Source organism: Candoia aspera, chromosome 2 (assembly GCF_035149785.1).
Source record: "Candoia aspera isolate rCanAsp1 chromosome 2, rCanAsp1.hap2, whole genome shotgun sequence".
NCBI lineage: Eukaryota > Metazoa > Chordata > Lepidosauria > Squamata > Boidae > Candoia > Candoia aspera.
The window spans coordinates 1,426,163-1,447,723 of NC_086154.1; the positions used below are offsets into that span (position 1 = coordinate 1,426,163).

The 21,561-nt window shown below is 50.8% G+C and overlaps 2 protein-coding genes across 2 annotated transcripts in view; both read left to right on the plus strand.

Annotated features, from left to right (window-relative positions):
- The window catches only part of LOC134488789 (uncharacterized), a 107,560-nt gene extending 106,041 nt beyond the window's left edge, over window positions 1–1,519 (plus strand). Inside the window, exon 13 of the mRNA XM_063291135.1 lies at window positions 1,293–1,519. Coding sequence (XP_063147205.1) covers window positions 1,293–1,519 — 227 coding nt within the window. The remainder of the gene's footprint in view (window positions 1–1,292) is intronic.
- The window catches only part of LOC134491913 (zinc finger protein 595-like), a 610,720-nt gene that overhangs the window by 310,326 nt on the left and 278,833 nt on the right, over window positions 1–21,561 (plus strand). The window lies entirely within an intron of this gene.

The following is a 21,561-nucleotide window of genomic DNA, read 5'->3' on the forward strand; positions in this document are numbered from 1 at the left end:
TAATGCCTGCCTGCCCACCTGCCCCTCCCTCTCTCCATCCATCCATCCATCCATCCATCCATCCATCCATCCATCCATCCATCCACATTTTTCTACTTTTAAAACTTTACTGAAGTTAATAGCGGAAACCTGCAGCTGGTATTTTTTAAGGAGTGTGGCTAATGCTCCTGGAAATGACATAACAAGCTCACGGATTATAGTTCCCGGATATATTTCTGCAGCAAATGCAACTGCCCTTCGAGGACATTCACATCTAGCAGTCAGGGATCATGGCCTTCCCACTGGTGTTTCTGGCAAGGTTTTGGTTTCGTTCTTAGTGACTGGCTATAAGCACCAGAGTGGCCGATTTGTGAGAGTCCCCATAATACGCTTGCAACATACCCAGTGCTTCCCCTGGTTTAACAAGTCTGGGGACCTTTGGCCTACCTAGCAAAAAACGGTTGGTTTCGCCCTTCCTGGCTGTGTATTGGTCTGCATTCCCAGGCCTTATTCTGAATGACTTGGGGTGGGGGAGGCTCTTTCCATCTTCCTCCTGTAGAAGGACTAGTAGTGGTAGTAGTAGTACCACCTTCTTGCCAGTTAGGAGTTAGTGATTCTCTCAACTTATTTCTTCCCTTTTGCCCACCTTTCAGAGTGCAGGGGGATGGCTGGGTGGTCTGTTGCGATGCTCCATGCTGCTTCTCCTCCTGCCTCCTTCCATGTCTACCACCGAACAAAGTATGTCTCAGAGCAAAACCAGGGCCCGTCTCGTTAGGCGGCCTTGGGATTTCTGTATAGTCTTTGCCTCTAACAGGTGCGTGCTGCATTTATTGAAAAGCCGTGTCTGATCCAGCACGTCACCTTGGATATTTCGGACCACAGAAACTCAAACGTCGCTGGGTTGCCGCCTGACAAACTTCCTGAGTCCCATTGTTAAAAATGACAAGTCTGCCTTGCACTCCAGGACTAGCGACCAGGAGACCTGGAAACCATCCTTGGTGAGGCTCAGCGTCATTCCGGGTCTGAGCAATATGCAGTGTTCCACCACAGATATTATGGAATAGGCTTCTCAGTTCGGACTGAAATCGAACACGGGAATTATTTGTGTTAATTCTGAAGAGCTGTTCTCAGTCTGGAATCTTTGCACACGATCCAAAGAAGGTGTATTTGCAAATTCTGATAAAAGGGAGGGAGTTTAACTGAAAGAGGGCACATCTATCAGCCTTTTACATTTGCCTTTTCTAGAGAATAATTCTGCCTTTGCTTGACTTCAGAGTGGTACACACGTGTGTTTCCCCTCTCTCTTTTTCTAGGAAAAACATCCCATTCCCCTGATGTGAGTGGGACTTTGGCACACCTCGGCCGCCGCCAAGCTGCTTCGGAAATGTGCGGCATTGGGATTTCTGTCCGTAGGAAGCTGGCCCTCCCTCCATCCCGAGGCACGGGGGTCTCGGTGGATCACGTGGCACTGAGGACAGAGAACCCGGGGCAGGCTGAGAGGCCAAGAGCCTGCCCACGGAGGGCTGCGTCTGCCTGGTGAACAAGCTGCCTCCGCCTGATTTAACGCTCTCCTGGCAGCCTTTGATCCCCCATTCTGAAAAGGGCCGAGAGGTGGGGAGGTTGCAGGGGAAACAGGAGAGAAACAACCAAACAAACAACCAAACAAACAGATGAGCTATTGCTGTGCGGAAGTAGTCCTGTTGCCCAGTACTATCCGTGTGGGGGTTTTTTTGGTCAATATTTCTGCCTATCCAATCGAATCTGGCAAAGATACCTTAAAGCTGAAACTGTACTGCTCTCTCTGTTACGCCAAGACGTTCTAGAGGGGGAACTGGGAGAAGGCAAAGGCAGGAGGCAGATGGTGGTTTTTCCTGCCCGTCCAACGTTGGAAATGAACCGGCATTGACCGACTCACTTCCACTTACTGTCGGATCCAGAAGGTCGCCTTCTCTGGTCTAACCCCTGCCGATTTGCTGAGACGCAACCGCCAGAATTCCCCACAGACATCGCTTCTGGCTCTTCTGATTGGAAATACGGAGAGTTCCAGTTGCAGCATATCTTGGGATGCCTATATCTTGCCGCAGTTCAGTCGCAGGTTAAGCAGTGATGACAGGGAGTCCAAGTTAATGCAATCCCTGGACCTCGGGTGATTGCGTCATCCATCATCGTCCCTCATCGTCACCATCTGTGCTAGCATTAAGGGCAACCCTTTATGGCAGGCCTTCTCCGCCAGGGTCCCCTGGCACCCTCGGGTTCCCTGGGAGGTCACAATTTATTTTAAACATTGTTTCCAATTCGGGCAACCTGACCTTAAAGAGGTCAGTTTCATGCTTTATTTTTAGTTTAAACTGAACTTGTTTGATAAATTGATTCCATCGCTTCATGGGAGCAGCCCCTGATTTCTCTAACCGTGTACAATCCACCCCTCATGAAGAGGCCATGTTGGCAGATGCTGGGAAAGCCTTTAGCCCAGGAGAGGTCAAAAAAGTCACACACCAAGCATTTCTATAAAAATAATTTATTTACAGAAAACAAAACAAAAGCAAAACATTTAAAGGACTTAGCTCCCTTTGGAGCAAGCCTTGCTTGCTACATATCGGCAGAGAGAAAAAAAAGGAAGTGAGAACAAGTCCGGGCAGGGTTCCTCCCCCCAGGCTATTTTGCATGAAGCACATGAGAGGAGACAATCTAATACAACCCCTTCACCTGGCCAAAATGATTTGATACAATAGCAGTCTTAATCTGTTAGTAGGAAAACCTCAACAGGCCAGTCTCATTACGGCCTGGAAGAAACATGACACAGATGTGAGGGTTCACTTTCAGAAACATCTGGTGATCACAGTTCCCAGCAATAGTCCCCACAACGATTAGTCAGAAGCTTCAAGGCTCAGATGCGTCGACTTCTGGGTGAATGGATGCCTCTTGCTGCCTGCACAGAGCAGAAGACGAAGCTCTGGAAAGACTTCTCCACAACGTTCTTTCCAAGACCGCCGATATTTTAGGCTCTGGCAGACATTGATTTATTTGAACCCAGGAATAAAATATGTATCAGCTCTCTAAATCCCACGGAGGCCCTCAGGCTTGTTTGTCCTCATCACGCAATAAATCACAGAGGCAGTAAAGAGCGTTCAGCAGCTGAACCAATCAAGATGTGGAAAGCCACCAAATGGCTCCCTAAAATACTTACGGGACACCTGCCAAATATCAGGAGCGTCCCAGTGAATCTACAGATTCCTGTTCCTTTCTGCATGCTATGAAGAATCCATCAATCCAACACAGCGTATAGTAAAGGCATTAATAAGTCAAAGCTCACCACACATTATATTGTTTCTGAAGCTTCTTTTGTCTCAGCGTTCCTACTGGCGTACTGTGATTACTTCATTGTTGTTGTTTATTCGTTCAGTCGTTTCTGACTCTTCGTGACTTCATGGACCAGCCCACGCCAGAACTCCCTGTCGGTCGTCAACACCCACAGCTCCCCCAGGGATGAGTCCGTCACCTCTAGAATATCATCTAGATCCTCATACAACTGATCTACTTCAGCTTCTTCAGCATCTGTGGTTGGGGCATATATTTGGATCACTGTGATGTTAAGTGGCTTACCCTGAATTTGAATTGAGATCATTCTATCATTTTTTGGATTGTATCCAAACACTGCTTTAGCCATTTTACTATTAATTATGAAGGCTACTCCATTTCTTCTCTGGTCCTCTTGTCCACAGTAGAAGATCTGGTGGTCATTTGATGTGAAGTGGCCCATTCCAGTCCATTTCAGTTCACTGATGCCCAAAATGTCTACATTTAATCTAGACATCTCATCAATAACCACATCCAATTTGCCCTGGCTCATATACCTTACATTCCAGGTTCCAATGGTGTGTTGATCCTTAGAACATCGGATTCGCCGTTCACCACCAGCACCGTCGGCCGCTAGCCGTCCTTTCGGCTTTGAGCTAGCTGCGTCATCACGTCTGGGGCTAGTTGAGCTCATCCTCTGTTCCTCCCCAGTAGCATTTTGACCATCTTCCGACCTGGGGGTCTCCTCTTCCGATGGTATACCGACATATCTCTGGTTGTACTGATCCATTTAGTTTTCACGGCAAGAATACTGAGGTGGGTTGCCATTACCTTCCCCAGGGATCGCATTTAGTCTGACCTCTCTGTCATGACCTTCCCGTCTTGGGCGGCGCTTCACAGTTTAGCTCATGGTGTCATTGAGGTGCTCAAGCTCCAGCACCACGACAAGGTAACGGTCCTTTGCTGGAGGTACGACAGATACAGAACCCCAGGCGGCTTCCTGGCCAGTTCTGCAGTGGTTCCGGTCTTTCCTGGTGGGACCTGTCCAGAAAGTGATGCTGGAGGAGAAGAGTGCAGCACCCAGGGGAATGAGTTGGTGTGCATGATTGGTTGGATGGTGCCCTGCTGCTATCTGTTTTATTTCTTTTATTTCTTATATTTTGTATTTATCTATTTTGTTGTAAGCTGCCTAGAATCCTTGTGAGATAGGTGGCCGTACAAGTCCTGTAAGTAATTAAGTAAGTAAATAAATAAATAAATGCAAGATGGGTGGCTTATAAATTGAAATAATAATAATAATAATAATAATAATAATAATCACCACCACCACCACCACCCACCATCAGGCAATTGCAAAAGGCAGCTTTACTTGGAACACCTTACATCCTGTGACGATACCTTTAAGATTATTAAACAACAACACCTGCCTGTCCCAGGTCCTTGGGAAGGACTCAATAGGCGGACAAAAATGCCAAATCCAGTCTAACCAACTGGCTGACTGGGCAATCAACCATGGTGATGATGATGATGATGATGATGATGATGATGATGATGATGATGATGGTGATGATGTTCTGTTGTCACCCAGCTGCCATGCTTTGCAGCAGTTCCAGTCCAGGTCCCGATGCTGCCATTCCCACAAGTTTCCATCTGGAGTTGCTGCTGCTCCTCTCAGCTCTGCACCGGTGGCTTCAGCTCTCTTCTGGGCTCTTTTCCTTCTCTCCTTCCCTTCCTCTAATTGCTTCGTTCCGCTCTGTTTCTTCTATCTTCCTTTTTCATCACATCGTTCAGTTGGAAGCCACCTTAGACATTGAGCAGCCCAACAGCCGGTTCCATGCGGGGTCCTCCAGGGCATGTCTGACCGATGCCCTGCAGCCTCTGTTTGAAGACCGTCCCTGAAGGAGACTCACCATTTGTTGTGCTTTCGACCATTTGCATACACCTTATTCTCTTTTACAATGTTACATAGACCACGCTTAAAACTGATATTATAGCCCTCTTGATCAAGACAGGCGACGCTAATTAGGTTCTGCTCCAGTTCTGGCACGCATAATACATTATGGAAAGAGAACTTAGTGCCAGGTACTACATCAGAACCTCGCCCTGTTACTAAGGCCTGTTGGCCATTTGCCAAACTTACAAATTTTCTGCTGGCCGGGGTCATTGAAGGAAACAGCTTCACGTCGTTGACAATGTGTTTGCTCGCCCCGCTGTCTACGAGCCAAACAGCATTATCGTCTGTGTGGCTAGCCTTTACTACCGATATCTTGCCGCTGTCCGTCCGCCGTCTTGGACCTGCCCTATGCCGTCTGGCTCTGTCCAGGCGCTTCCTCGGACACTCTCGCTGCAAATGCTGTGCCGATCCACAAATATTATAACGAGGACAATATTACGTAGACCTTACGTGCTTTGGGAAACCACATGCCTCTTTCCTCCAAGGTGACAAATAGCTTGCCCGTCGCCTGGAGGTGCTCCTCCACGGACTCGCCTGCCTGGAGCCGCGCACGATATACTTGCCGTGTCAGCATAACTTTGCTGCCTGCTGTATCCCGAACATACACTCGGCGTAAAGCGTTCCAGCATTCCGCCGATGTCTGTAACCCCCGGACGTGCATTAACTGATCGTCTTCCAAGGCAAGTATGATGTTGGCAAGTGCCTTTTCGTCTGCCTGCATTTGTTCATCGTTCATGTCCTCAGGGGGAGCGCACACTATTTGCCATAGATTTCCTTTGCGGAGAAACATCTCCATTTTAACACACCAGACAAGATCATTGGTGCGATTCAAACGGGTGAGCGGGAAAGAACTGGATGTGGTAGAAAAAAAACTGCATGTTGACAGTGACCACACAACTCCGTGCAACGTGCTCAAAAAAGAAAAGCAAATCGTGCACCACAAGAAAATACATGTTCTGGGCCCATAACCTGTTGGAGAGAGAATTCCACTAAGCGTCGTGTCCCTGGGGTTGAAAATATCAGTCCTTGTGGTGCACTCTTTACCCATTTATTTACAGAAAAATGTGCAAAGAACAATAACACGCATAGCACTCTAGAAGTTGTTGGTATATAAAGGATACAAATTCCATAGAGAAACCAATGTCCCTAATCCAATCGACATAGTCCAGTGTACAGTAAATCCAATATCCCAATACAGCAGTTAATTTGTCAAACAAACCGGCAGAGTAACAGGAAGACTTTTCACAAATGAGAGAGAGAATGCCTATGCTTTGCTTCCATATTTATGTGGCTGCTAGCCAAACAAATGTCACCTTGCATCAGCCTGCTCTGTCATTGTCTTGTGACTGTCTTGTGCTGGACGTTGCATCAGACATTGCTGGACATTGCATCAGACATTGCTGGACATTGCATCAGACCATTAGACAGCACTTTTTCTCTGCCTCGCGTTCTTACATTTCCCAGACTGCTTTGCCATGGAAATAACATCCCTGACACCGTTTCATGTTGCAGGCTATTCCACAAGCTGATAGTTCACCAGCACATCTCCCCTGAGCTGCAATCCTGTTAAAGACCACATGCCGGGGAAGGGAAGGGAAGGGAAGGGTCCTTAAGCGGTACAAGGAAAGGGAGGGACATGGACATTCTCTTTGCTGCACACTTCTTCCCACAATACAAAAAGCCTAGACTAGGGGGAAAACACCTCGTCGATGTTTGGAATTTGAATAGAACTTTAATCATGATGTGACTTGCACCAAAAGGAGCACATGGGGAAGAACTTATGCAGGATACAAAGTGCTCCGATATGAGCATTCGTCTCGCTTTACGTCAAAGGACTCATCTTCTTCTGCGACTCAGAATATAATATTGCTCTTCCTACGCAACCTGGCGAACAAATGGCAGGTCCCACTTACCTGGGAGTGCAAAGCTAACACCTGAAGGAGGAGAAAAGGGGAACTGGAAAGGCAAGACTGGAAAAGTCAGGGATTGCCAGGTGGTGTCCATCTACATGGGAGAGAAGGGGGCTGCAAGATGGGGCTGCAGCCAACGCTCGCATGCCCTGTGGCCGTATCCTCTGGGTGAAAACATTTTGGACGGGCCTCTGTGGGCTGCATCAGATCCCCTTTGACTCTGCTGGGATTCATCTTCCTTGGCCTGGAGCAGCTGTCCAGAGGGGTCATCCCCGTGTGCAGATGGGGTAGCTCTTCTGCTGCAACTGTTTCTATCAGGGGAACAAGAGATCCCCCTAAACAGAGTGGGAGACCTTAGAACAGCTTTTTTGGTAATGTTCAGGGACAGTTTTAATACAGTGATTGCTACTGTTTAATCCTGCTTTTTGGGATCTGCTTGGCTGCGTCAAGAGCCAGCAAACACAGTAGATGTCCTTTAAACCAACTTCTTAAGTGGACAGCTTGGTGAAGAGTCAGCAGCAACATCCTCAACTGCAGTCAAACAGGCAAGAAGACTGCCAAGACGGTGTGATTGAAGCTCTACTACTTTGTACGTGAGTTGATTTTGGCAAACATACAACATGGTGGACGCTTGGCTCACACTGCGGCCATCTTGCCTCTTTTGACCCCCCCTCCCAATTACCAATGTTAGCAGGAGAAACCGATTTCCAGCATGGTTCTGTAATGATCGCCCCAGCCCAAATACTCAGACTCACAAGAGGCTGCTATACGAAATCTGATTTATTAGGGAACTAAAGGCAAATACAGAGAAAGCTGAGAATGAGCAAAAGCGCGCCAAATACAAACTTAAACCCTTGGTGCAAACGTATCCCGCCTCCCTCGTAACAGCCCCACCCGTCACAGGTGCTAGCAATCGTCAGAGCTGCTAGCCTGGGAAAGTAACCTTGAACGCAGTAGATAATGCAAATACATTCCAGAGCAAAGCCAAAAGATAAATACTCCCATCCTCCCGAGAAAGATGAAACACGCATCCAGCTAATGACATGCGAAACGTTACGATGTATCAAAGACATTGAAACGGCGAACATGACATACCGCCCCCCTAAAAATACTCCTAGGGACCCGGCTTAGTGGGATAAGCAGAGTGGAAACGGGCCACTAGGACAGGGGAAGCCACATCTGGTGCAGCCACCCACTCCGGATGAGGGAAATGCTTCCAATGAACTAAGTATTGTAGAGTATTACGAAGGCGTCTAGAGTCCAAAATTTCTTTAACTTCAAAGTGTTGCTGACCGTCAATCATGATGGGGGTTGGAGGTGGAGGTTGGCGATGCCAGCGGTCAGAACGAATAGTCGGTTTGAGCAAACTGCAATGAAAAACAGGGTGTAAGCGTTTGAGGTTATGAGGCAAGTCAAGCTTAAAAGTCACAGGGTTAATTTGAGCGGTAATTGGGAAAGGACCCACAAATTTAGGAGCCAGTTTCTTGGAAGGTTGTGAGGACTTTATGAACTTAGTGGAAAGGTAAACCGAGTCCCTGACTTGAAATGCTGGCTGAGGGGCACGCTTCCGATCAGCATACTGTTTATAATCCAATTGTGCATCGGCTAGTGCCTTTTGAATCATCGGCCAGGAGTCTGCCAGTTGCGTTGCCCAATCACCCGGAGTGGTTGATCCACCTGGAGGTTGCGGTAGATCCGGGATAGGTACAAAGTCTTTGCCTAGGGCAACATGAAATGGGGTTTGGCCGGTGCTTTGATGAACCGCATTGTTGTAAGCCACTTCAGCAAAAGGGAGGAGGTCTACGCAGTTGTCCTGCTGGTAATTTACAAAAGCTCGAAGGTACTGCTCCAGAGTAGAATTTAAAGCCTCTGTGGCCCCGTCCGTCTGGGGATGCCACGCCGTGGACAGGGCTTGTTTCGTTCCTAACAATTTGAGGAACGCCCGCCAAAATTGTGAGGTAAATTGTGTGCCCCTGTCCGAAATCAAGCGGGAGGGACATCTGTGTAGCCTGTACACGTGTACCAGAAAGAGGCGGGCCAATTGACGTGCCGACGGAATGGACACGCAAGGGATGAAGTGGGCTTGTTTTGAGAAATAGTCTTTGACCACCCAAATGACAGTTTTGCGTTGACTGGGTGGTAATTCAACAATAAAGTCCATGGAAATTTCATCCCAGGGGCAAGAAGGGGCAGCCACCGGCTGCAGCAGTCCCTGAGGCTTCCCCACCTTGCGCTTTGACATCGCACAAACAGTGCAGGATGCAATATAGTCTTTGACATCTTTGCGTAATGTGGGCCACCAGAACTGCCTCCTAACAAGGTGTAGGGTTTTTACAAACCCGAAGTGACCCGCTAGTTTGTCATCGTGGGAACGTAGTAACACCTCTTTTCTTAGGCTTTCAGGGACGTAGAGGCGGTTAGATTTCCAAGCGAAGCCTCGGTCAAAAGTAACATTGTCTTTATTCGCAAGCAACCAAGTATCCGTTTTCAGCTCTTTTAGAAACTTTTGTTGCAACTGGGAAGGAATTGACAAAGCGCTCGGCTGGGCGGTGTCTGCAGCGGGTGGCTGCTGTGCGCGCGTTTGGCTACGCGTCACAGCCTGCATGCCCAATTGGGGCGCCGTCCACAGGGTGCTAACCACTTCTGGCGCCGCCCCAGAGTCCTGAGGTTGCCTTGACAACGCATCAGCCAGGAAATTCTTTTTCCCCGGAATAAACTTCAATTGAAAATTGAACCGATTAAAAAATTGAGCCCAACGGACTTGTTTCAGGCTCAGTTTTCGAGGGGTGCTAAGAGCCTCCAAATTTTTTATGGTCAGTCCACACCTCAAAGGGATGATTCGCCCCCTCTAACAGATGCCGCCAAGCTTCTAATGCAGCTTTTACTGCGAATGCCTCCTTCTCCCATACATGCCACCGTCGCTCAGTCTCGGAGAATTTGCGGGACAGGTAGGCACATGGCTTGAGGCATCCTGTCCTGTCTTGTTGCATCAACAATGCCCCAATGGAATAATCGGAGGCATCAGCCTGAACCACAAAAGGTTTTGAGGGATCAGGATGTTGCAAAATGGGCTCTTTGATAAAAGCTGCCTTGAGCCGCTCAAACGCCATTTGACAAGCAGGCGTCCAGCGCAACAGCGCCCCTGGATTCTTTACTCTTCGAGTGTCTCCCAAACCCTTGGTTCGGAGCAATTCGGTTAGTGGCAAGGCAATTTCAGTGAATCCCCTTATGAATAATCTGTAGTAGTTACTGAACCCCAGGAAACTTTGAAGTTGCCTGCGGGTGCGGGGACTTTCCCAGTCCATGATAGCCTGCACCTTAGCAGGGTCCATTTCAATGCCTTTATCTGAAATTCTGTACCCCAAATAGTCAATTTGTGTCTGATGAAATGCACATTTAGATAGTTTGGCATACAATTCTGCTGATCTGAGTTTACTCAGCACCCTTTTCACCAGAGAGACATGCTCTTCCATGGTTTCAGTATAAATCAATACATCATCCAAATACACCAATACCCCCTTAAACAGATGCTCATGCAGTACTTCATTGATCAATTGCATAAATACCCCAGGGGCCCCGGCCAAACCAAAAGGTAACACCTTATACTGGAATGCACCCAACGGGCAATTGAAGGCAGTTTTCCACTCATCGCCCTCCTTGATTCGTACACGATAGTAGGCTTCTCTTAAATCGAGTTTAGAGAAGATTTTTCCCTTAGCCAGATGTGACAACATGTCCTTGATCAATGGCAGGGGATATTTATTGGAAACTGAGATGGCATTTAATCCGCGGAAATCGGTACAAAGTCTCAATGTCCCATCCTTCTTTGGGCGAAAGAGAACCGGCGCCCCCACCGGTGAATTCGCTGGCTCAATGAATCCGCGCGCCAAATTTTTGTCCACAAAGTCTCTCAACAGAGTCAGTTCCTTTTGTGTCATGGAATAAATCTTTGGCTTGGGCAATTGGGTGTTGGGCACCAGTTCAATGACACAATCCGTTTTACGATGAGGGGGCAATTGATCTGCTTCCTTTTCGCCAAACACATCAGCAAACATCCGGTACTCCAGCGGCAAGCCTTCCAGAGGAGGGGCCGGGAAATGCGGAGTCGCAGCTGCCGCAACCCCCACCATCTCCTCTGGGGCACCCTTCCCTTCGGTCGCTTGGTAAAACCCATCCCTAAACGTGATAGTCCGGTAGACCCAGTTTATTTGGGGATTTTGCTGAACCAACCAGGGCACCCCCAACACCACCAGGGGACCCCCTACTGGAGCCACGACAAAAGACAAACCTTCCCGATGGCTGCCCAGCTGTAAGGCTACCCGCCCTGTGAAATGGGTGACCGGTTTGCCCCCTGCCATGGACCCATCCAGCTGTGTAAAGGCGATGGGTCGCTGTAAAGGGAAAGTAGGTAGCTCCAGAGCCGCTACCACATCGGGGTGCATTAGACACCGGGAACACCCCGAATCAATCATGGCCCATACTTCTACAGTCTTGGATCGGGAGCCCAACTTCAACTTCACCGTGAGAATGCGGTAACTGCCACTCACTGATGAAGGCTCGCGCCCTTCTTCCACCACCTGCCCTGCGGCACCCTTTAAAGCAGGTGGCTGGCGTTTCCTGCCGGCTGCAGTAGTTCGGGCTCACCCTCATCCTCGTAGAACATCACGTCGTCTCCCTCGCTTTCAGCCACCGCGGCTTTCTGCTTCCTCGGCAGGGCAGGGGACTTCGTCAGCGGCTTGCCGAGCCGTTCCTCTCCCTTTGCCTTCGGGCATGCCGCCACTCGATGCCCCTCCTTACCACATCTCAGACACAGGCCTTTTGCATACCGCTTCTCTCGCTCCTCATCCCAGGGTCGTTGTCCTGGTTGCCCCCCGGTGCTCGGTGGGCGGCTGGGCTTCACCTCCCGCCCCGATTTGGCGGTCTTTCGATGGGCGAAGATCTCATGGACATGCTCAGCCCTTCCCGCCAGCTGGATCCATTCGTACAGCGTATATGGGTCGTCCCTCCCCAAGGACCAGCGCAGCACCTCTGTGTTCAGGCCGTCCTTGAATAACTCGATGATGGTGGCTTGGGACCAGTCTCCCTGTTGACCAGCCCCCCTGTTGACCAGCGGGAGAGGCTGAGGGCGGCACAGTGAATGTGTGGGTGATGGTTACGTGTGAGTGTGAGCTGGTGCGCTGGGGTCCTGCCCTTGCCCTGTGGTTGAGTGAGTGTGTACGAGGACGTATGAGTGGGGGAAGGGACCCTGTGTCGAACCAGGGATTCGGGAGGTCCCGGACTGGAGGCACCTGGGCCTGGAAGCTCTGGGGGCTGTAGGGCGGGTCACAATGGCTGACCCCTAGCTCCACGAAAATAACTGCCTCGTTTCTTCTGCCTCTTCACAGAAGGAGAGACACAAAGGGGCAGTGGGACCGTAGACACACGTCCCCACAAGTCTTTTTTTCCCTTTTCTTCTCCTTTGCACTTGGACTTCATCACTCTACCCGGAGCGCAAGGCTGTCCACCTGTCCTTGTCTGGAGAGGTCGGCTGGCTCATTGGGCTGACGCTTACCCGTGTCGTTGTGCTACAGCTGTGGAGGTGGCCTGGGAATTGACAACCTTATCAGGAAAGCTGCCCCTTGAGACTCATTTAAAATGGCCCCAGGAATTACCTATCGCTCTGTTTCATAGACGAGTTACACCCAGAAAGGATCGTTCTCCTTTATGTCTATAATATTCATTCAGTTTTGTCTTTTTGCTTTCTTTTTTTAAACAAAGTGAGTTTTGAGGACTATAAAAGGTTTTACCCACTTTGTTGAATCTGAGGATTGGAATTCCGACCTATTTGCTTTTACTTTCCCGTGGGAACCCTTCTTGTTTCTATTTCCTGGATTGGTTACTTTGAGGAAAGGCAGCCGGGGACTTTACCTCCCTGAGTCACTAGAGAGCTACGGAGGAAATTAAAGCGAGTTTTACAGAGTTTTACCTCGAAGTCTCTCACGTTCTGGGCCTTGTCTCAGAACCTGTGGAATCCCCACTGTCTGAACAGTTGAGAGAAGCTGACAGGGTTGAAAATTATCCTAGGTACAAAGTGGCTTCACCAAAGAAGAAGATGAGGATTGGTGAGGTGGGCTCAGAAAACGAAGGGAAGGAAAGTGACTTGTGGAGATTTAAAGAAAAAAGAGTTCTGGCCTAGAAAGAGGGCTGTGATGCTGTTGCATCAAGACCCCGAAAGAGAATTCGGCTTCAAGGGCGGAAGGTTCTTGAAGAATATCTGGACTTTTCAAGGCAGGCTGTAAAATTTGAGCTTGACAAGAAGAAAATTCTGTGTATAATGCTGAGACCTGTAAATGCTTTGCTTTATTCTGAAGTGGGATGATTGTTTAAATGTGTTTGTCAGGGTGGTCTTTCAGGTTTAGACATAGGTATTTGCTCTTTGGATAGCACTTTCATTTTTGGTAAAAGGGTATTAACCAAGTGGCTTTGCTAAATACATAACAGTAATAAGATGTTGGCAAGTTATTTTGCTTTAGCTTAAATACTTTGGTTTACCTTGATAATTATTTAAATATGTTTATCAGCAGGATTTTTTTAAGGGTTGAGATGGATATTTTTCTTTTTCAGATATTATTTGTATAAACAATAGCAATAAGAAGTAGTTAGGTTATTTTTTCTTACTTTAGTTGAGAGGGAGGAGTAAATTATTTTATTTACTTATAGTCTATCCCGCCTTTCTTATTTTTCGTGCCTCTCTTTCATTTTTCTCCCACTCCAGCCTGTCTCTTCTCTCCGCCCCTCTCAAGAGCCTTCCTTCCAGTTGCTGCCTCAACATCTCTGGGACCAGGTTTGCCCAAGTTTCTGGCCCTGGCCCCCTTTCCGGCCTTCCCATTTTCTCCTTGGGTGAAACCACTGGCTTATCCCGAACACTTGAGTCTGTGGTGGGAGCCTCCTCTGTGGCTGCAGGAATTCCAGCCCCTTCCGCCTTTTCCATCCTGGTTTGTTTTCTAAGGCTCTAGTTCTCTAGTTCCAGTTTTCTCAAGGGTCTGTTCCCTGCAGCCAGTATCCTAGCTAAGGCTTGCAAAGTGCATGGCCTGCAAGGCCCAAGCTCGCTCCCTTTAGCAATCAAAGCCCTCCTTTTCATGTACAGGGTTTCAGGAATCCAGTGAGTCTGAACAAACTCCCCTTTAAAGCTGGACTGGGAATCCCAGTTTGGATATCCCACCTCTGCCACCAATTTGTAAAAGGTTCGTTTGATACCCAGGGGTTGTCTACTCAGACTCACCAGGACATTCCCAAATAAGACACTGCAGAGGAAGACCTGTGATCACCCCTTTTATGGGGCGGGGGGGGGGGTTCTTTCACTTAGAAAACCACTGCTCACTGTATAAAAGCGTTTGTTTCCCTAGCTAGGTGACCAACTAATACAATTTCCAACTGACCTATATTTTTGTCAGTAATACTACTACTCTATACTAGGCCTATTCTGACTAATACATGGAGGTCACTAAGCTATAACTATCACTATACTACTCTCTTACTATAACTATTACACACCAACAATGCTACTCCTACCTTTAGAACACAGTTCTCCTTCGAGTGGACAGTCTCACTTACTCCTTCTCTAGCTTTGCTCCAAGCCTTGACTGCTGCTCTCACCCTCGCTTCCTCCTGTCCTCTTCTTCTCTCTCCGACGCGCCCACCAGCAGCTGTCCCAGACCCAGGGCTTTCAACAGCCGCCCTGCCTTCCTTCCTCCAGGCTCAAAGGGGGAGGGGAGTGATCCCAGGTGCCCCCAATTTCAGGACAGTCCGTCCTTCCACAGCAGTGAGCATGCCTGCTACTCCTTCCTCCTCCTCCTCCTTTCCCCAGGACAGCAACCCTGTGAGGTGAGCTGGGCTGAGAGAGGGGGACTGGCCCAAGGTCGCCCAGCTGGCTTTCGTGCCCGAAAAATCCCTCAGAGCAAAGCCACCTTTCTTGGTTATGCACCTGATGGTGCATTGATGCACGAGGTCCCTGCTGCCTTGAGACCCAGAACGGTCCCGCAGCCGGGGCGGCTTTGGCGTTGTGGGAAGGCACCGCGTAGAATTCTGCCTTCTGCCTGGTGTGGGACTTGCATGCCAGGGCCTCGGGTCCAGCGTCCACATTCTGCCCTCTGCCCATCCCTCACGTTGGCACCGTAAGCGCCCTTTCCGCCTTTCCCGCAGGACGCCTAACCCTTTCGTGCAATGGCAGCCTCCTTTACGCTCTCCTCTCCTTCTTGCCCCCCTAAGCTTACCAGCCCTCCCGAGACTCCTGCGAAGGCTACAGCAGACGCAGCTGGGGGGCTACAAGCAGAGCGACCTCAAGGAGCTACTCTTCCCCAAGAGGCTCCGATTCGAGGGGTCTGGATTTTGGCTGAAATCCCTCTTTGGGTCTAGTGCGAATCCGCTTCCCTGATGCGGCCCAGCAAGGACATGGGCAGGCCCACGGAGCCCTCTCCAGCACGGGGGAAGGGGGACCGCAAGGGGAGCTGGACCACCCTGGGCGCCATCAGCCGCTGAGCTGGGCAGGGAGCCTCTCGGTGCCACTCCTCCTCTGCCCACCAGGGGGCGCTATGGGGCTCTTGCAGAAATGGCCCGGACCCTCTTCCCTGCCTTTTTGGGGGAGGGGGGGCTTTTATTACCCCCAAGGGCTCCCCAGCCTCATTTGCCTTAGTGCTTAACCTGCCCTGTGTTTTACCATCTGTTTCTGAGCCACTTTTGCGTCTCTGCATCCGTGGTTCTTTCCCCCTTCCTCTTATCAGGAGACTTGTCTGGGCTGCAGCTAGTTCTTAGCCACAATTTGGCCCCTAGAGCTGAGCTGGCTTCTGCTGCTGCTGCGCCGACCTGCTGCTGAGATGTTGGCTTGGCAGAGGCTTCCAGGCTGTGTGTGTGTAAGGGGGGGGGGGCATCTCCCACAGGATGGGCAACCAAGCAAGAGCTGGTCCCAAAAGGGGAAGGGGGGCCTCTCTGCCCCCCACTGTTCCTGAGGGAGGGAGCAAAGGGCGGGGGGGGGGGGTGTCCACCTGCACCAGGCCAGCCTCATCTCTGGGCATGACAGGCAGGAGTTGGGGGAGCATCCCTCTCCCTCCCCTGTTCCCCTGCAAATGGGATCCGGAGTGAATGCGGCCTCCTCCAGATCCATGGCCCTTGATGGATCTCCTCTCCTGCGAAAGCCAGCCAGGTTTTGTGGCAAGGAATTCCATAGGCTCATGAGGATGGGCTTTCCAGAAGACTTCAAGCCCTCCTTGGATGGAGGGAGGAGAATCAGGGCTCAGTGCCCCCCCCCCCGCATTAATGACCCACCCACATATTTGAGGGGGCAGCTTAGGGACTGTGCCCTCCTGAGCCCAGGATGGAATGAGGGAAGGAGGGCAGAGATGCCAAGGAGGGGGACTGGCAAGTGGGGGTCTCTGCAGAGGGCAGTCTGAACAGCCAAGCTGTCATGAGTGGCTTGAGTAAGCGAGCCCAGCTGCATGAAAAGAAGTCAAAATTCTCCCAGACATGAGGAAAAAGGTTTCAGTGCCTTCAGACAAGGAGGGACAGGACATTCAGCATCCAGGAAAGGGACCCCTTTGCCCAGCAGGGGCACAGACTGTATCCCTCGCAGAAGCTCTAATTCGCTTGATCCTCATGAGGACTAGGAGGCTGTTCTCTTCTGTTCCTTCTTTAGAAAGTAGCCTTTGGGATGTGCTCTGTCTCCCTTCAGCTACCTCCCATTCCCTTGGCACAGCTAACCCGTCTGTGTGTGTGTGTGTGTTGTTGTTGTTGTTGTTTCCACAGGGTGGATATGAGGAATCTCAGCCTGTTCCTGCCGCCTGGTGCTGCGCAAGTGAAACTCCAGCCCTCCTGCAGCGCCCTGTAGTTTGAAGCCTTTCCAATTGCCCAAATAACCTCTTCATGAGGGTTAGGGTTAGGCAAGACCAGTTGGCTCTTTCACACACCCAAACCAGGATAATAGACTACAAGGGCCGAGTTCACACGACACCCGACGCGCAAGGAGGGCAGCCGCCTTCCAGCTAAGGAAACAGCCCCAGTCCCAGGACACTGAGCAGCTCAAATATCTGGCCAGTTTTAGCTGCATAAAGCCGGTCCCAGGACCCCCACAGCCCCCAGATCCCAAGGCCATTTGCTTCCCGTTTGGCCTGGAGAAGCGCCCGGATCGGTCTCCCCGGCTCTTCCAGGCAGGCCCCCCTCTGGCATTGCGGGCTGGGGGAAGAGTCTGGACACCATTGATGCGCCTCCCCCCCCCCCCATCACCCCCTGCACCACCTCCAGGCTCAGACCCAGGGGCTGCTCTCGCGTGCTCCCTCCCTTCAAGCCTCCCACTTCCAGCCTCCCCACAGAGGGACCCCCGACTCAGCTGGTACCCAGAGAAGCCCGGACCTCTGGCCCTGCAGGGTCTTGTCCCGGGAAGGACCAGGCCCCCTTCAGAGTCCGGCAGCCCCAGCCTGGAGTTTCCCGGGGCCTTGAGAAGGCTTCAGGGGGCATCTAGTCCACCCCCTCCAGGCGCACAGAGAAAGAGAGAGCCTGGCTGAGAGTTCCGGGGAGGGCAAAGGAAGGGGGGTCCCCTCTGGGGCCGGCAGGGACCCCCCCGGAGCTGCAGCCCCCCAAGACCGAAAGGATGCTCCTCCCCCTTTCTCCGCTTCCTTCTCTGCTCCGAACTATCTCCTCCACCGGGCGAATCAGGAGAGACTCTGCCCGGAGACCGATGACGCTGCAGAAGCGAGAATTCCCATTGGTCCTTCTGCCTTTCTGGGCACTCCCAAGTCAAAGTCTCAGAAAAAACGCTTCCTCCCCCATCCAGAGCCTCCGATTCCTCCTCGGGGGCTGGGAGCATCTCCGTCCCCCTCCCCTCTCTATTTGGGATACCCATGTGGGGCCGCCCCATGGGCTCTGCCGGGGTCCCCCTGCTGCTGCTGCTGCTGCTGCTGCTGGTGGTGGTGGGGGCGCTGTGCCGGATCCCCGGAAGCGAAGGGGGAAAGGAGCCCCCCGGTAAGGAGGGGGCTGGGGGGGAGGGGAGGAAAGGGGCTGGGACCCCCAGGAGGGACTTTGGGGAAGGGGCCGAGGGCAAGAGAGGGGGGAGCCTGCGGGAGCCTCGATCTCCGCGGGGTCTCTGCCCCCCCTCCCTCCAGACCCCCCAGGAGGACGGAGAGGGACCCCCTTTCGAGACACGGCCGGGGCCCCTCCCTCACCCCCCCCCCTGGCCGGACCTTCCGGGGCCTCAAGAGTTTGTTGCGTTAAAAGAGGAAGGAGAAGGAAAGCGAAAGGGAAAGCGGGAAAAGTGCTTTTAGGGAAAAGTATTTTTCCTTCAACAGAAACTCGTTTTTCTTTATGAATCTCCCTTTAGAGGCTGTCCCCCTCCCCCTCCCAGTGGGCCCTCCAGAGGCCATCCATCGGCCTCCCTAGCAGGTCTGCGCCCTCCCCTCCCCCTCCCCAGGTGGGTCCCTCCTGCAGTCCCGGCTGGGAGCGATGGGCCCCGGACTCCCTCCTGACGGCCTTCCTCCTCCTCCTCCTCCTCCTCCTCGCAGCCCATTTCCTGATCCAGAGGAAGGCCGACTGCCGCTTCCTGAACGGGACGCAGCGGGTGCGGTTCCTGTACAGGCAGTTCTACGACCGGCAGGAGTTTGCCCGCTTCGACAGCGACCTGGGCAAGTTCGTGGCCGTGACCGAGTTCGGGCAGCCAGCTGCCGACTATTGGAACAGCGATAAGGACCTCCTGCAGTACGAGAGGGCCCAAGTGGATACCTTCTGCCGGCGCAACTACGAGGTTCTCCAGGGCGGCCCTGTGATTGGCCGGAGAGGTGAGTCCGGGAGGGAGGGAGGGGCTTCGGGGGGGGATGCAGAAGGGACCCCCCCCTTCCTTAATCCATTAAATGTACTAAGATTCTCCCTCATGGACTTTTCCCGCCTAATCGGGCGAGTTTTAGAGAGCAGCTGCGGAAATTTTGGTTGTTTGTGGGTTGCAGATTTTGGGCTCCTTCTGGGCTACGAAGGGGCGTGTTGGGCTATCGAAATTCTGGGCCTCTGGCAGCCCTGCTTTGCTCCTCCTTTATTCTGCGCTCCCAGATCTACGGAATATTCCTCTCCTTCCCGGAATCCAGACTCTCTCCCTGCCCGGAATCAGGGATCCCTTTGATCCCCTCCAGAAAAGGGCCCAAAGATGATTTTTTTGTGGGGGGTGGAGAACCCAGCAACGTCTCCCTCCTCCCAAATAGATCCTTAGCGACCGATCGATCGATCAAAGGGCCTCCCGGTCCCCCTTTCCAGCCAGGAAATGTTTGGCCTTTTAGGATAAATAATCCGTTTCCAAAGGTCTGAAAAGGGGGATTGGCAAGGCCGTTTCTTTCGCCTGTCCTTCTGCCCTTTCTCTGGATATTTTGCTTCTTTTCCTTCTCTATTCTTTGTTCAGACTTACTTGGAGTCTGGCACTTCTAAATCCAACAATCAAAGAAACAAACAAATAGAGGAAATGATCTAGAAATCATACTTCTGATTCCGTGTTTAAACCAAGACGCAGACCTCAGTCCTAGGGAATGGTTTAGGGACTTTTCCCCCTGCCTGAGAAGAAGCTGATTCAAGGCTGAGAAACATTGTTAGGCCAAGCGAAGCCGCGGTACGTCAGCTGAGAGCAGGGCCCACTCCCCCTTGGCACTGAAGGGGTTGCCTAGTCTGGCCATGGAGAGCACCAAGGAGCCCACCCTTGCTTGGCCAATTTTGGGGGCCTGGGAGAGAGCACCAAGGACCCCACCCTTGCTTGGCCAATTTTGGGGGCCTGGGAGAAAAGCCCCCCTTGGAACCACCTTTTTCGTGACAGACCCAGCTTCCCCTTCAGCCGAATCACTTCCGTCTCATAGCTGGAAAGTTCCTGATTTGGGGACAGAGTTTAAAGAAACCCATTAAAATCTTGATTCTCTCTCCCAGAGTTCTTGCACATGGCCTAAATTAATATTTGTATTTTGCGTTTTGCGTTTTTATTTTTATTTATTTATTATTTACATTTTCGTTTGTTTATAATATAAATGATATTATAAAATAATATTTATATTTTATTTTTGGTCTCCCCCCCAAATTCCCCCAAAGCACCCCCAGCAAGGATCCGGCACAGCGCAAGATCCCCGAGAAGCTCTTCTGTCCATCTGGCTCTGAAAGGGGAATTTGGAACTTGTTAGTCTTCTGAGGGGGGATGGATCTTCCTTGAGAGGACTTGGACAATTGAGAGAAGTAAACGGCTACCCCTGATGGTTGCTCCTTTGCCCTTTCCTTGCTTTTTTTTATTGCCACTTTTGTTTCTTGGATAGTTGTAGGTTTGCTTACTATATGTCCACGTTGGGCAATAAAATCCTTTGATAACCAGCCTTTCAAGATATTTCTTCAGGGCAGCTTCATCGATGTCAGCCATGGAATATAATTATTTTGAAAAAGCTGCCAATTCTTCCATGATTTCTGATCGTTGGTGTAACAATTGCTGATCTTGTCTGCGTTTCTTTATTTTTTCGAAGCTGAAAGGCTGGGAAGTTTCCTTGTTTATCTGCATGTTCAAAGTTCTTTTGTTTGCCAATTTTATTTTCTCCTGGAATTCTTCCATTTCCAGTAAATTAGCTTCTTGCCGTTCTTTCATCGGGTGTCTTTTGGGGTTACGTCTGCGCTCGTATTTTGGCATCTAATTGTTCCTCCCTTTTAGTGTTTTCTCCTCCTTGTTTTGCTGTCAGTTTAATAAACGGCCCCCCATACATGCTTTCCTTGTTTCCCAAAAGGTTTTGTCAGAGATTCCTGTTTACTTTGGAAAGGAAATGCAATTCCTCCTGGCATTTCTGTAGGATGGCGCCATGAGGTCGCAACCCATCATTCGTCCCCCCTCTGAAAGGAAGTTTTGCTCCAGAGCACCACGCAAATAATATCGGATTATGCTCCGTGGATGTCCTTGGAGGGATTTGCCCCTCGTGAATAGGGGGCGTTAAAGTCTCGGAGGCCGAACAGGCGTCTCTTCCGGAGTCGGACTGATGCCTGGCTGGGAAGAAGGTCCGGCCTCTCTCGGTTGGGTTTTGCAGTCTCGAAACATCCATCGGGGCCAGTCCACGTTTCCTGCCTTGAGTCGATTTATCTAAATTCAGACCTGAGAGTCCAGTGGTGTCTCCAAAGACAATATTTCACCTTTTTCCAATTCTGTTAATTTTTGAAAAAATCTTCTAGAATTAATCTTTGCTTTTATTTAGTAGAGGCCAAGTTTATTATTTTGTCTCCATTCCGTAATTTAAAAATTAAAATCCTTCCTGCTTTTGGCCCTGCTGATTCTCCCATGTCCCTCCTTCTCCTCCTGCTTCCCCCCCAGCCAAGCCCACCGTCACCATCTCCCCCACCAAGGCGGACCCCGCGTCCCCCAACACCATCCTCCTCTGCACCGCGATGGGCTTTTACCCCCTGGAG